Source organism: Engraulis encrasicolus, chromosome 16, assembly GCF_034702125.1.
Source record: "Engraulis encrasicolus isolate BLACKSEA-1 chromosome 16, IST_EnEncr_1.0, whole genome shotgun sequence".
NCBI classification, from domain to species: Eukaryota; Metazoa; Chordata; class Actinopteri; order Clupeiformes; family Engraulidae; genus Engraulis; species Engraulis encrasicolus.
Window position 1 is genome coordinate 20,684,502 of NC_085872.1, and position 13,053 is coordinate 20,697,554.

Sequence of the window (13,053 nt, forward strand, 5' to 3'; positions counted from 1 at the left end):
GGAGTGCTGTCACCTTTGAGAGCACTCGTATAAATACTGTATTTTTTCTGTCTTCAGTAGGGAAGACTCCTCATTAATCTACTGGCTGAGAGACTAAATGCGTGCAGTGAATGGGTGCCAAACCGTAGCTTAGGCATATGTCAGTGTGATTTTTATGAGAGCATAAAATTGGCTGTAAACTCTGTTTCATGGGAGGATGACGACTGGCACTAAGAAAGCAATGACTTGTTGACTTATTTTCTTCCAGTTGTAACATGATGAAATATTTTGCCCTAGTTCTTCTGCGTGGGGTGACGGTATGTTCCTGGGAGCTGTAAGTGATGATAATTGTAGTCCCTTATTGACTGTTTGCTCTGTTACATAAGTGAAGGTACACAATAAAGCAGTAATGTCATGAACTGTTCACTGTGTTTGACCCTCCTCAATTGTTACAAATCTTAATTTTACAGGGGGATTTTACATAACGGTAGTGTCAGGGCTGGGTATCACAGCCATGTTCCTGTATAGAATTCGATTTCGATTCTTAGGGCTTTGAATCGATTAATCACGATTCAATTCGATTCATTCCGAATCGATTCAATCTGTTCCCTTCTTGGTGCCAGGATTTCCCCCAAAAGATGCTGTAGCCTATTTTTATATAAACAGAGCTTGACAGTGTTAACAGATTGCTAATTTGTAATAAGTAGGCCTAGGCCTAATTGACCAATACCTACTGGGTATTTTCCATAGACCTAAATTAAACAAAAAGAACAAAAAGAAAACGATGGTGATTGGGTGATTTTGTGCCCTTTTAATCGATTATGTGAATTTTAAATGAAAACGATTCAGACTCGATTAAATCGATTACTTTACCCAGCCCTAGTCAACTACGTTTATCTGCTTGTATGAATCTATCAATAATCTAATTTACCATGATATGACACAGCCGTCTCACCAGAGGTTAAAAAGTGTTGAGTATACCTAGTGTGTGTTGCCTACAGGGTTGTGCTTGACCCTGTTGCTGGAGTTCTAAGTGATGAGATGAGCTGTAATGACAGTTTATGCTGGAGTTTGAAGGCTGAGATAAATTACATGTAGGCCTAGTATTGTGCTAGAATACTGTTTATGTCTTATTTCCCTACGTTCTACATCACAGTACTACGTATATCAAAGATTTATCTGTCAACACTCATTTTAGGTGACCTGAGGAAGGACCATAGGCTGAAACATTGGCTACGTTTACATGACGTTTTTAATTCCGATTAATAATTCAGAATTAAATAGCTCTGCCGAGTTTACTTTGATCTTTCATTTAATTCCGAATTGTGAAGTGTTTACATGGCGTTTTCAAAGCGGAATTAAGATTTATTCAGAATTACAGTGAGTTAATTCCGAATTAAATGTCTCATGTAAACGTAGCAACGGTCACATTAAAGACTTATTTGTGCAACTCAGTGTGCGGCACTTCTCTCCTTTTTCACATGCTAATCTTGTCTACCTCAACTAACAGAGTATGTTTTTTGCCCATTTGTCTACCCCAACTCACAGAATATGTTTTTCCACATTGCCTTTTTTCATTTTTTTCAGTAGTCTTTATTTTCTCCCTCCCTGGCTATTACCTGTATTAGGCCTACATGTGTCTTGAAATGTCCATGTGGGCATTACATGTATTTATGTAAGCTACTTGACTCCTTAATTTCCCGACGAGATCAATAAAGTTACTCTACTCTACTCCTCTCAATACCACTGCAATAGATCGGTGTCTGAATTACTCTTGAAGCTAGTAGTGCACAATAGACAGCTGAACTACCTGTGGCCTGATGGGTAGACTCCTCAGAGTAATAAGTCTCATTTGTGATAATTCCAATAATTGTAGACAGTTATCTGTCTGTGTTATGTAATAGTCTAACTTAGGGTTCATCGAGGTTGAGGCTGATGTTCCTTGTAACTCAAGTCTAAGCATGACACCAGTGAACTTGATGTTTGGCAGAGGTTCCACCTTTACTTGTCCTTGTGCCAGTCTACCCTGCAAGACTTGCTCCTTTCCTCATCTGAGCTCTCCTCCCTTGGCTAGAGCCCCATCTCACGCCCGCCCCTGCACCCACTCCTGAACCTACCACCGCCGCCACTCCCACCACCACCACTGCCGTAGGAGGCAATGGGTAGACAACTTCCACTCAGACTGAACCGTCTACTGCAGACTCTGTACACACTCCCCCTTCTCTCTCTCTCTCTCTCTCTCTCTCTCTCTCTCTCTCTCTCCGTGTATATATATATATACTGTATATATACTGTATATATATATTGAGGCTTATATATATATATATATATATATATATGGACTAAATAGATAGGAAAGTATCAATTACGTGATATTTGACAATCTGATCTTCTGAATTCGAATCTGAATCTGATTCCATTGATTTTGTCAAGCTACCTAATGGTACACTATAACTTGTGAACACTATTCTTAAAATAATAATACAAATTCACTTAATACATTTTCGCTTTGCCTTTTTCCAAAAAGCACAGTGTATTGTAGCTAAACATCTGTTTTCCAGCATGCAATATTTTCAGTTCAGTTTCAACATGTAATATTTTCAATTCACTGTGTATACAGTATGTAGGCCTATCCCCTACAACTCATGCTACAATTCACTACTCATTAGATCAGCCATAATTCCCAGTGGTTTTGGTTGTTTTTCACACTTCTTTGTGAAAGAGAATACACCTGTTTTTGAAAAAAAAGTGACACAGAGTGGCAGACCACTTGTCTGCATGCAAGGTGCAGGTGCATATTGCATGGTTGAGTACACCTTCTCCTCGTCTCTGGGCAGTGGGCTCTTCTGTCAAGCAACTAGGCTGACAGGTCTTAGGCATAGCCTCAGGGGTGGAGCTATAGGGGGAGCGAACAGGGCAATTGCCCCAGGGCCCAAGACCCTCCTGTATTGGTGGTGGGGGCCCTTGGCAGGCCGTATGGTGGGCGGGGGGGTCCCTATCAGTGTCTTGACCTGGGGCCCTCTGGGCAATTGTTCCGCCACTGCATAGCCTTGACAGCGCAATGCAGCGCAGCAGAGGATGACATATGGTGGCCGTTGACATGAGCCGCTGCCTACACAGGATTAGAGCCTTGTGGGACCGACTGATAACTATTGTGGATTAGCGTGGGTGAGGCTTCTCATTGGCCTTGGAAGGAGGCGGCTGGGTGCTGCCAAGACAGCCAATTACAGTATGGCAAGTGCCAGCTGCTCTAGGTGTGCCACCTTTCCAAGCGCTTGCAATTTCGTATTAATTTTCAAGTTGATGCACAGCACACACCTCAATTATGCTGTGCCCACCTCTTCAAATCATATTATATGAAGTAATTATCACCCTTTAAGACAAATGCCTAAATGCGCTAAAAAAAAAATCGTGACATTTGAAAAACAAACAATCAGTAAATATCTGAACTCTAGCTTGCACTGTTGCAAAGACTCTGTGGCGCCCCCAGCTCTGCTCTGCTGAAATCTGGGTCTCCAGACTTGTCTCAGCCTGTTGGCGCAGGGACATTCCTGTGTGAAGGCTGAAGGCAGTTCCTCTCTGTGGCCTCGGTGTTTCATCAACACAGATTGATCACAGCTCATAGATCAGGGCTGGTCCGAGCCTTTATGGGGCCCCTGAGCAAAATTTCATCAGGGGGCCCCCGTGCCACCACCTACTCAGCATCGGATGCTTTGATTACCAACCTGAAAATCCACAGGGGGAAGCCCTCTTGATTTTCAGAGGTTTAATCATTTTAATGCTATTATTATGTTAGATACAGTAAATTAGAAAGCACAACAATATTCAGAGTCCACGCTACACATCTATTTAAGTAGATAAACAATGAAGTTAGCCACAACATATCATTGTTATTTATGCTATATAACATTTAGCAGACACATTTATCCACAGTGAATAACTAAAAGGACATGTGGCCAATCAGAACCATCCAGACTCATCCCTCCCTCTTCGCTCGGTACTCATGGGCCCCCTTGGTGTTGTGGGGGTTCTAAGCGACCACATAGTTCACTTGTGCCTCGGGCCGGCCCTGTCAAAGAGGCACACAAGTTTTGTGGTTTGGGTGCAGCATAAAGACATGCATAACCAGAGAACACAAAAGGAAGGAGGCCTAGACGGTACGACAGACACCAAAGACGCCACTGATGTACTGCACGTACTCACTGGGCCTTATCTACCTCATCAGGCTTTACTAATGAGGTGCTGTTAGCAGATTCTGACAGGTCGTTACTGCAGTGTAAGCAAGGTTTGTGGATGTGGTTGTGGCAAGGTAGCGTTACGCGTGTGTTACAGGAAATTAGAATAACATAGTATATGAAGTATATGAATGCATTTTCTAGCTTAAATAAAACTTTCAGTAGTCTGTCACTGGCTCTGATACTGACTCTGAATTCTTGATGGCACGCTTCACCACCAAGGACATAAAATGTATGAGGTGGTCCCTGCAGTAGGTAGACTGCTCGTTATTTCTCTTGTGGGCTGTGCTGACAGGAGTGTGTCCACCCTGTGGCCTGACAGTTGAATGGCATGACAGAACAAGACTCCCAGTGCCATGGTTACCAATCGCAGGACAGGAAAGGGGACATTTGGTGTCTCCACCAAAATATAATTGGAGCCACACATAGCGATGTAGCCTCTGAGAGCAGATGGGGTCACCGGCGGGCCTATTCACTATTTGCTGAATATACTCAACTACATCATAACAACATTCAATACGAGAGCCTTAAAGGGGCATGCCACTATTTTGGGGCTTAATACAGTTAAAATCGATGGCCAGGGTTTATAAAGGTGGTAAAGTGTCTTATTTTTCATGTAAGCCGTTGTCTTGCTTTAAGACAAGTTAAAAGAGGGAGCATGTTGCTAAGCTAGTGAAAGTCAATGCATCCGTGTAGCATGCTACATGCTAGTGATCCATTGACTTTCAGACAACGCTTAACATGAAAAATACGACACTTTACCACCTTTATAAACCCCAGCCAACAACTTTAGCTGTATTAAGCCCCAAAATAGTGGCATACCTTTAAGTAACATATTAAGAAATAGCCATTAAAATGTTGGTGACAGCAAGGTTATAACATAGGCTCTACGCTAAGGGGTTAAACCAGGGATGTTTTGAAACAATACCGTATGTGTTTAGGCAGGTGTAACCTTGTTTGTCTGCATTTACAAATGCCACACTACCCAGGTTGTACTTTTCCATTGCTCATTGTATCAAAAAAGCCTCAAGTGTGGTTCCAAGACCACATCGTGAAACTTACCCTGAGTGAGTAGTTCCCAGTAAACGGAGACTTTGCAAAATGCTGTGCTGTGCCCCTACTGATAAAGGTCATGTCTGGAGAATGCTCAAAATGAGTTAGAAGTAATTTGGCTGTGGTGTGTGGTCAGTCTTCCATGGCACACAGATCCCACACACTCTGATTGGACAAGGTGGGACGAGGGTAGCATTTAAAGGTGATACTCTCACCAGATATTTCTCAACTCTTCCCTTGGCTCTAATTGATCAACACAATTGGTAGTCTTTCAGTCGAAGAGACTATTTATTTAGGCATAGTAATTGCTTTTGTATTGCAATACGAATTATCTCTAGAGAAAGAAGTAGGTTTCCATCAAAGTTTTGTGTTGCAGGATTGGGTCTTTAGGGCCCAACATGAACGGGGTGATTTTGTTTGCTGTGTTTTGTTGGCTGGCGTCTGCAGTGTCTTGTGTTCCGGTGAGTGCTTCTTAATTTCTCATCACCAGTCGTTCTCCAATTCTGAGGTTCTGCTCATCACACCGAGGCTGCTTTCTCATGAATCTTTGTTACCTCCGCCAAGGGGGTTATGTCTACGGTAGCGTTGGTTTGTCTGTCTGTCTGTCTGTCTGTCTGTCTGTCTGTCTGTCTGTCTGTCTGTCTGTCTGTCTGTCTGTCAGCAGGATAATTCCAAAAGTTATGAGCGGATTTGGCTGAAATTGGAGTGGAGTTGTTGGAAATGACCAAAGAAAAAAGGGATTAAATGTTAGTGGTGATCCAGCTCACAATCCGGATCCAAGAATTTAACAAAAGATTCCTGACCATTGCGGGATATTGACATTCCAGTTCCTAACTCCACAGACAACCAAACAAAGCAGAAAGACTGGCAAAAAAATAGGGTGTGACATAGTCAAATGTTCTATCAAACAGCTTCCTTGGCGGAGGTCTGCACTCTGTGATTGCATTTCTAGTTTTGAAATGAGATGTGTTAGTCGCTGAAGTTGATGCTGTGCCAAATGCATCCCCAGCTTGCAGCTGCAGATGCCACTCAATCTGAGCCGAGAGGGGACGTCCCAATGGGAGAGCATGAGGGCCAAAGGCCTGAGCCGGACATCCATCTGCAGGTTATGCCTGACGTGCATATGCCTCAGCCGCAGTCTACAACTCCCCCTAAACCAGCAGCACCCACCCCTGGGCTACACACAGGCTCAGCAACACAGGCTCTTCTTCCCACAGTCCAGTTTCCACAAGCTGGACCTCAGTCCCCCATAATTCCACAGTACAGGCTTCCACATGGCTTCCTGCTCGGTCAGCCTGAGGGCTTCATGGTCTACATCCCACAGGTAAATATATGGGTATATTTTGACTGTGACTTAATGATGCCATGAAGTGGACTTTACGAAGACCACTAATTATTTGGTAACTGTAACCATGAGACTATAAAAACTTTAAATAATTTATAAACTGCAGTAGAGAACTCAAAATGGCATTTCCAAATTGTATGTACTCATATTTGCCTTTGGCAATGACCCTGTGCCGTGTCGTGTATGTGGGAGAGTTTTATTTGGCATGAAGGTGTTGACGGGGTTGCGGGGTGCACCTCGCAGCGGATCGTTGCGTCGTTCAAGACAAGACCTGCATCACTTGGTCTCCATCCAAAACAAATCTTCATTAACTTGAGCTATGCAGCCCGCCGGCAGTTGTGCTAAGGTTTTGGCTCTGAGATGTTTCGCTTGATGATGTATAATGTGGATTCAAAATGTTTAGCAGGTAGGGGGGGCTCCATGTTTGCGGTCACCCTTTCACACAGGATGGGATATGTGATGTGTTAGGAAACCAGACATTAAAATCTGTTGAAGAGCTGTAAGCCCACACTTTGAAGACAAAGTGATATATTGGATGCAATATTAAAACACTATATCAATACACAGATGAACGTTTTGATCGCTCTTGTCAGTGTACTTTCCCAAAGAACTCATCGACCTCATCAATCCTTTTATTCTACCGTTAGGACCACACATGCATCTCATTACAGGATGCTACACTGAGCAAGAGGCCTAATTAAAATGTTATGATAACTACTGTATTGAGCCACATGAGCAAAGCTAATGTCTATTCCAGGGGTTCCCAACCTTTTCCAACGTGGGGCCCCACTCAAAATGGTCACAAATGTTCAGGGCCCACTTCTAACCCAATAAAGAATAAAACTCAAATAAATCAATAGCAACACACACCAAAATATGATTATAATTTGTAGAAAATGATTTCAAGGCCCACTTGGAATACCTTCAGGGCCCACCAGTGGGCCCCGGCCCATAGGTTGAAAATCACTGGTCTATTCTATGCTCTCCAGTACACCCCGTACGGAGTCGTGCTGGTCCCGGCTGTGTTCCCACAGTTCCCACAGCATGGGGCTGCTGTGTCCCAAGGCTCCCAGTTGCCCCAGCCAGGAGATCCAAGCCTAACACAGCAACAACAACATCAACATCAACAGCAGCAGCAGCAGACTAAACAGGTACTTCAGAACAGGTTTCTTCATACATAGTATATGTCTCACGGCCGTCTGTGTATGTATGGGCTCGCAAATTGTGCTGGAGGGAGGCGAACTGAACGGGTGCTCCAAAATATCAGTCACGGTGAAATGGCAGCGCTGACAAATTGCTATGTTCCCCCCTGTCAAAATAATCTAAACCTGGGCTAGGCGGACCCTATATGAGTGCCGCATATTGCCTCAATAGGATATGGCTGCCTCTATATTGGTTCTGACATGATCTCATTGACGTCTGTAATTAGCCAAGCAACTATGAGTTGAACAAAAATAACACACCACAGATGAGCAAATTATGTATTTGCCCGTATCTCCGGCGTAGGTCCCACCGTATTTTGACACACCACTAATGGTAGGTAATCCCTAAGACCTATGGCTTTTTAATAATACATTTCTGAACCAGAAAAGTCACATCATGGAACCCTCATCCTGCCACCAGCTAACACATGTAGGGATTATTTGCTTTCTATAGGTTGGAGCATCGGGTGGGGTCAGCTCTGAAGAACTCGAAGTAAGTAAGCAAAACACTTACACATGTCGAAACATGTGGTATGCATGTTTTAAAACTCAGTGGTGTTACAGGATGTTAGCAGGTATCTGACCTGGGGTGAATTTCTCAAAACCAAAGTTGCTTACTACATTAGCTACTTTGTTGCTTTCAATGCATTTTCCCATTGGCAACTACCGAAGTTGCTAACAACTTCTCTTTTGAGAAACTCACCCCTGATTCCCTTTCTGTTCATGTCCAAAAGCAGACGAGAATGCAGCAGGGGAACACAAGGGTTCAGGCTTCAGTCGCCATCCCCAGTGCGGAGCCTCTCCATCCAGTCATGTCTGTCAACCCAATGATGCCCCTTGGGCCTTTGTTGCCCTTTGGCCCACTGCCAGCAGAGATGCCTGGCATAGTAGTGAATGATCCCTCTTTGGTGACAGCGGGTGTGCCTGTGCCAGTGGCCATTCCTGCCCATGAGGTTACGCTGGCAGGCCTTGAGAAGCACCTACACCCCACTGACACAGCAAGTGTGCAAGCACCAAACGCCAGCCATCAGCCCAATGAAGCACCAACCTCGGCAGACACACAGCTCACAACACAGACCCCAACGACTGAACCACCATGGAGACAGGATGTCATGGGAACAGGCCTACCTGTTTTGGCAGTGAAATAATTTTTGAGTTAAATGATAACATTTTTAAATGATAAAATGTTTAATTTGTTTGTAAGAAAACTGTTTTAATTATTGATTTATCTAAAGCTGGATGTGAGCTGGTCGTTACATTCCACAAGACATTATAAGATATTACAAGATGCACATTATGTGGATACAGTATACATTTATTGTGTACTGATAAATCACTGACCTAATTTAATCCTGAATGCACATCATCAAGCACAATAATGGTCAATGATATACAGTTTTTAATATGCTCTGTTTAGTAAATGTATGCATGTACATAGGGGGTAATCAGTATATATATCGTATCTATTAAGCATTGCTATTTCACACATCTCTGCACACAAATTTGGGTGCACTGCGATCACCCTGCCAATGTTATATACAGTGGAATCACATTTGGCTTTCTCTGCGGCATGTATCCACTTATTGTCACGTTATAAAACATATAGACACCACCACAGTATGTGTTTTGTGTTTTCACTACATTTCATTGTGCCCTCACAATAAAAACCCAAACAAACTTGCAGTGTCTTGACTCAAAATCTGTCTATCAATGTCTTGAGGCAGTTTTGCAATTCCTCTAGCAAATCTCTGACTTGCTCATGACATTTACAAGAGTATTCTCACTGATCTCACCTAGAAAATATCCAGAGAGAAGTCATTTATGTGCCTTTAAACTTGACATGCTTTAAATGGTTGTTTTTCTAAGAAGATCAGGGCGCTAAATTGCATGTGTCAGAGAGATTAAAAAATGCAAACTTTACATGTCATCAGTAGCTTTGTAAGAAGAAAATATTAAAGAAAATATTAATGTATACATTTGTCCTATATATACAGTGTGTACAACCCCTTTTCTTTGAATGACATGGAATGAAAAGAGGCTGTTCCGCTACTGACCTCAATTACCTTTCAACTGAGGATTTATGGCATTTTCGTGTCATAGTCTTGCTCAATAGCAAGCATATGTACGCTGCCTGTGCAGCTGCCTATAATTATGCTGAAAGCCAAAGTGCTCTGTGAAGATGTACAAGATATACAATAGCTGTCAAGGCACTTTTTTTTCCCTGATTGAAAGCTAAATTTGGCTGGTGACCAAGAACTGTCAAAAATGAAGGCCTTTTGTTCACAAATTAAATAAATAGGGAGCTGCAGCCTTCCCCAGAACCAAATCACTCTGCTCACACTCCTTCTCGCATACACCGTGGTCATACCATCCAGAAGGTAAGACAGCTCTCACTACAGCTTCTAGGAATCGCCGCTCTGGGGAAGAAGTTAGCTTGGAGTTTTAAAAGTGAGTCGCTGATACTTTTGGTGTAAAGTTTCATTGACCTTCTGTTGGATCTGTTGCAGCTCTATTCACCATGAAAGTCGCCGTTGTTTTCGCCTGCATCTTGGGGGTGGCCCTCTGTGCCACGATCCCTGTAAGTATACTGTAGCCTACCTCATGTGCACCATCTGTATCAGTGGCAAGAGAAACCTGAATATTGTAAAAAAAAAAAATGTGTGCTAATGTGATGGGATTCATGCATGTTTGTCTTTACAGCAGCAGTACATTGAGTTGGAGATTAAGCAGGCACCAGGGGTCAGTGGATTCTGATTTTTATTATTTTACTATTTTATTTTACTATTTTCTTAAATGCATTTTTGTATTTGCATTTTTTTAAATGCATTTTTGTATATTACTCACTAAGTATTAGACAACAGTGAGACAGCTGTAAATGGCATGCTAAGAGGTGCTGTGTTGTTGGTGCATGGTGTGAGTAGATAAATAGGCCTATGTTGTGTTGACAGGTTGCTGCTGCTCCTGCATCTGGAGCTACCATTCAGCAAGTGAGTGTTATCAGATACAAAAACAAATAACGATTTAAAATATATTTATTTATATATATATTCAGAAGACATTTTTGCAGTTTTGCATGTGGTGTCAATGTGCAGTGCGTTGATGTAGTCTCCTAATTCCTGCAGATCCTTGATGCTCTGCAAGCCGCTCGTGGCCCCGGTGCCGCCCCTGTGAGTTCTGAAGCTCCCCACAACCGTTCATGACATGACATGACTTTACATTAAATTGCCTTTAGTGGATGCTTTTCTCCAAAGTGACTTATAATGGTATTCGGTTGCCCACTAAGGAGCAATACCTACATTGATGTGAGTCTGCCTCCTCCAGTACTTTGTTGTCTAATTTTGTGTCTCCAATCTTAGATGCTGGTGAAACAGGAGATCCCTCAGCCCGCTGGCAGAGAGAGCCTTGAAGTCGTGAGTGTTTTATATTATTTCCACATTTGAAAAAAAAATGTTTTTATATATGTTATATCTCACATGTGTTTTATATTCCATGCAGTGTTTCATACGTTTTTACATTTACATATTACATATGTTTTATATTCCCTGCACTGGTTTTCTTTTCTGTACATCTGACAAGTATTTTTGGTTCTCTGCACCATTCCTGCACCGCTCTCTATGTCCTTTTTCACTGCCGTCTTCCAGTTCTATGCCCTGGGTGGTGCCGCCGCAGCCCCCGCAGCTCCTGCCCCCGCTGCCCCCGCCGCCCCTGTTGTTCCCGTTGTAGTGGCACCCGCCGCACCTGCCGCCCCAGCTGCCCCTGTGAGTACGCCTCTACTGATCAACAACCCCTTTACTCAGCGGTGTATTCTACGTAGAAAGCGGGTATACGGAGTATACCCACTTCTAAATTTCAGGGATTTCAGTATACTCACTTAAAATTGTTTGATCCATTGTTTTGAATAGCACAAATATATACAGTATACCCACTTCAAAAAAAATTCTCAAATATACAGTATACCCACCATAAAAAAGTAGACTACACCACCGCCTTTACTTATTATTGCAACGTCATGCAGTTTGTCTGTGACTAGGACATAGTCACTGGCAGGATGGAAGAGATGCCGGTGCACATGTGAGGACCCAGTTAACTGCTGTTGCATGGCCATGTGTCAGGTCGTGCTATAGGTTGGTGGTGGATGGCGACAGCGTTCTATGCTGTATGCAACGCTGAGGCAAGAGGCAATGTTTATAGGTAGCCACATGATGGCGCTAGTGCTCAGTGCTTGTGCCTCTAGATGGAGTAACGCTCAGCTGAAAGCCACCCAGTCAGAAACAGGGACAAACAACTGACGAACTGTTGGTGAAGTCATGAAACTGATTTTTTTTTCTCTCTTTCTGTGTGTGCACGCATTTCAGGCTCCTTCCAGCGATGATGATGAGGAGGAAGACGAGTAAACTGTAAGATGATCTTTTCACTGTGTCATGCCATCCTTTGCGAAGGCCTGTACATTTGTAAAAATCTTGTGGGGCTAAGATATTTTTCATGACTACCATTTTTTAAAAACTCTTTCTATTGTATTTTATTTTGTTCGCAGACTTTTTATCCGTCCATTTCCTTAACACTGGTACCGAAGACCCAAGACAACGATGTGACCTGATAGCTGCTTCATCTTCATCTTTTCTGACCTGTTGATGCAGTGCACTCTGCTCTGATGTGGATGACCTACAATGTGGTGCTATGTTCCTTACTTCCTGGCTCCCACCGGAAGCCATTAAGCTCATTCTGTTGCCTTTTTTTTATACCGCAGTTTGTTTTGACAGTTTTATAAAAAAAATAAATCTTTGTATCTGTCACATGCATTGCATATGGTGTTTTCATTTATGCATGAGAGAATTGTCCCTCCATGGCGGCAAGAAAAGGGTGTTGATGTGTGAGGAAAAGTTATTGATAACGAAAATTGCAGAGGAAAGTATACCACATATACAGTCAAAGTCTGAATTTCAGATTACCACATGATATTTGAGTGCACTCGTCATTAATCTCTTTGGCTCCATGACATGCTGATGAATTCTTTTTTATTCAAATATGCAAGCTGTCCCACAGTCTATTGAGAAACTGATGGGTTTCATTCTGGAAACCCATAGGCCTTAATGAGTGCATTTCACAAACCTTCAACTGCTCCATCAACTGTTTCCATCATGAGTTCATTATTCAAAGGACCTGTTTCCATCTAGGTCACATTTTCAAAGATTGTTTCTTTACATATTTTATTCCAGTTTCAAATGAAAAACTATTCGTC

General features: G+C 42.7%; 2 protein-coding genes across 5 annotated transcripts in view; both read left to right on the forward strand.

Moving 5' to 3' along the window:
• The window catches only part of LOC134466380 (DNA translocase FtsK-like), a 9,640-nt gene extending 393 nt beyond the window's left edge, over positions 1-9,247 (forward strand). The window contains exons 1-5 of one of the 3 annotated variants that reach the window (XM_063220276.1): positions 5,611-5,728; positions 6,277-6,591; positions 7,602-7,763; positions 8,269-8,307; positions 8,549-9,247. In XM_063220276.1, the coding sequence (XP_063076346.1) occupies positions 5,666-5,728; positions 6,277-6,591; positions 7,602-7,763; positions 8,269-8,307; positions 8,549-8,962 (993 nt within the window). In that variant the 5' untranslated portion in view covers positions 5,611-5,665 and the 3' untranslated portion in view covers positions 8,963-9,247. Of the gene's footprint in view, positions 1-5,610; positions 5,729-6,276; positions 6,592-7,601; positions 7,764-8,268; positions 8,308-8,548 lie in introns of those variants that run through there. The other 2 variants (XM_063220274.1, XM_063220275.1) reach the window with 2 other exon arrangements.
• An 844-nt stretch (positions 9,248-10,091) lies between these two features.
• On the forward strand, positions 10,092-12,596 carry scpp7 (secretory calcium-binding phosphoprotein 7). 2 transcript variants are annotated; one of them, XM_063220278.1, is made up of 9 exons: positions 10,092-10,192; positions 10,322-10,392; positions 10,518-10,553; positions 10,763-10,801; positions 10,937-10,981; positions 11,171-11,224; positions 11,456-11,572; positions 12,170-12,211; positions 12,349-12,596. In XM_063220278.1, exons 2-8 carry the CDS (start codon positions 10,333-10,335, stop codon positions 12,206-12,208), a joined length of 390 nt encoding a protein of 129 aa, XP_063076348.1. In that variant the 5' UTR covers positions 10,092-10,192; positions 10,322-10,332; the 3' UTR covers positions 12,209-12,211; positions 12,349-12,596. The 2 variants fall into 2 exon arrangements, with proteins under 2 accessions (XP_063076348.1, XP_063076347.1); XM_063220277.1 differs by having other exon boundaries at positions 10,515-10,553; positions 12,349-12,592.
• The last annotated feature ends 457 nt before the right edge of the window (positions 12,597-13,053 follow it).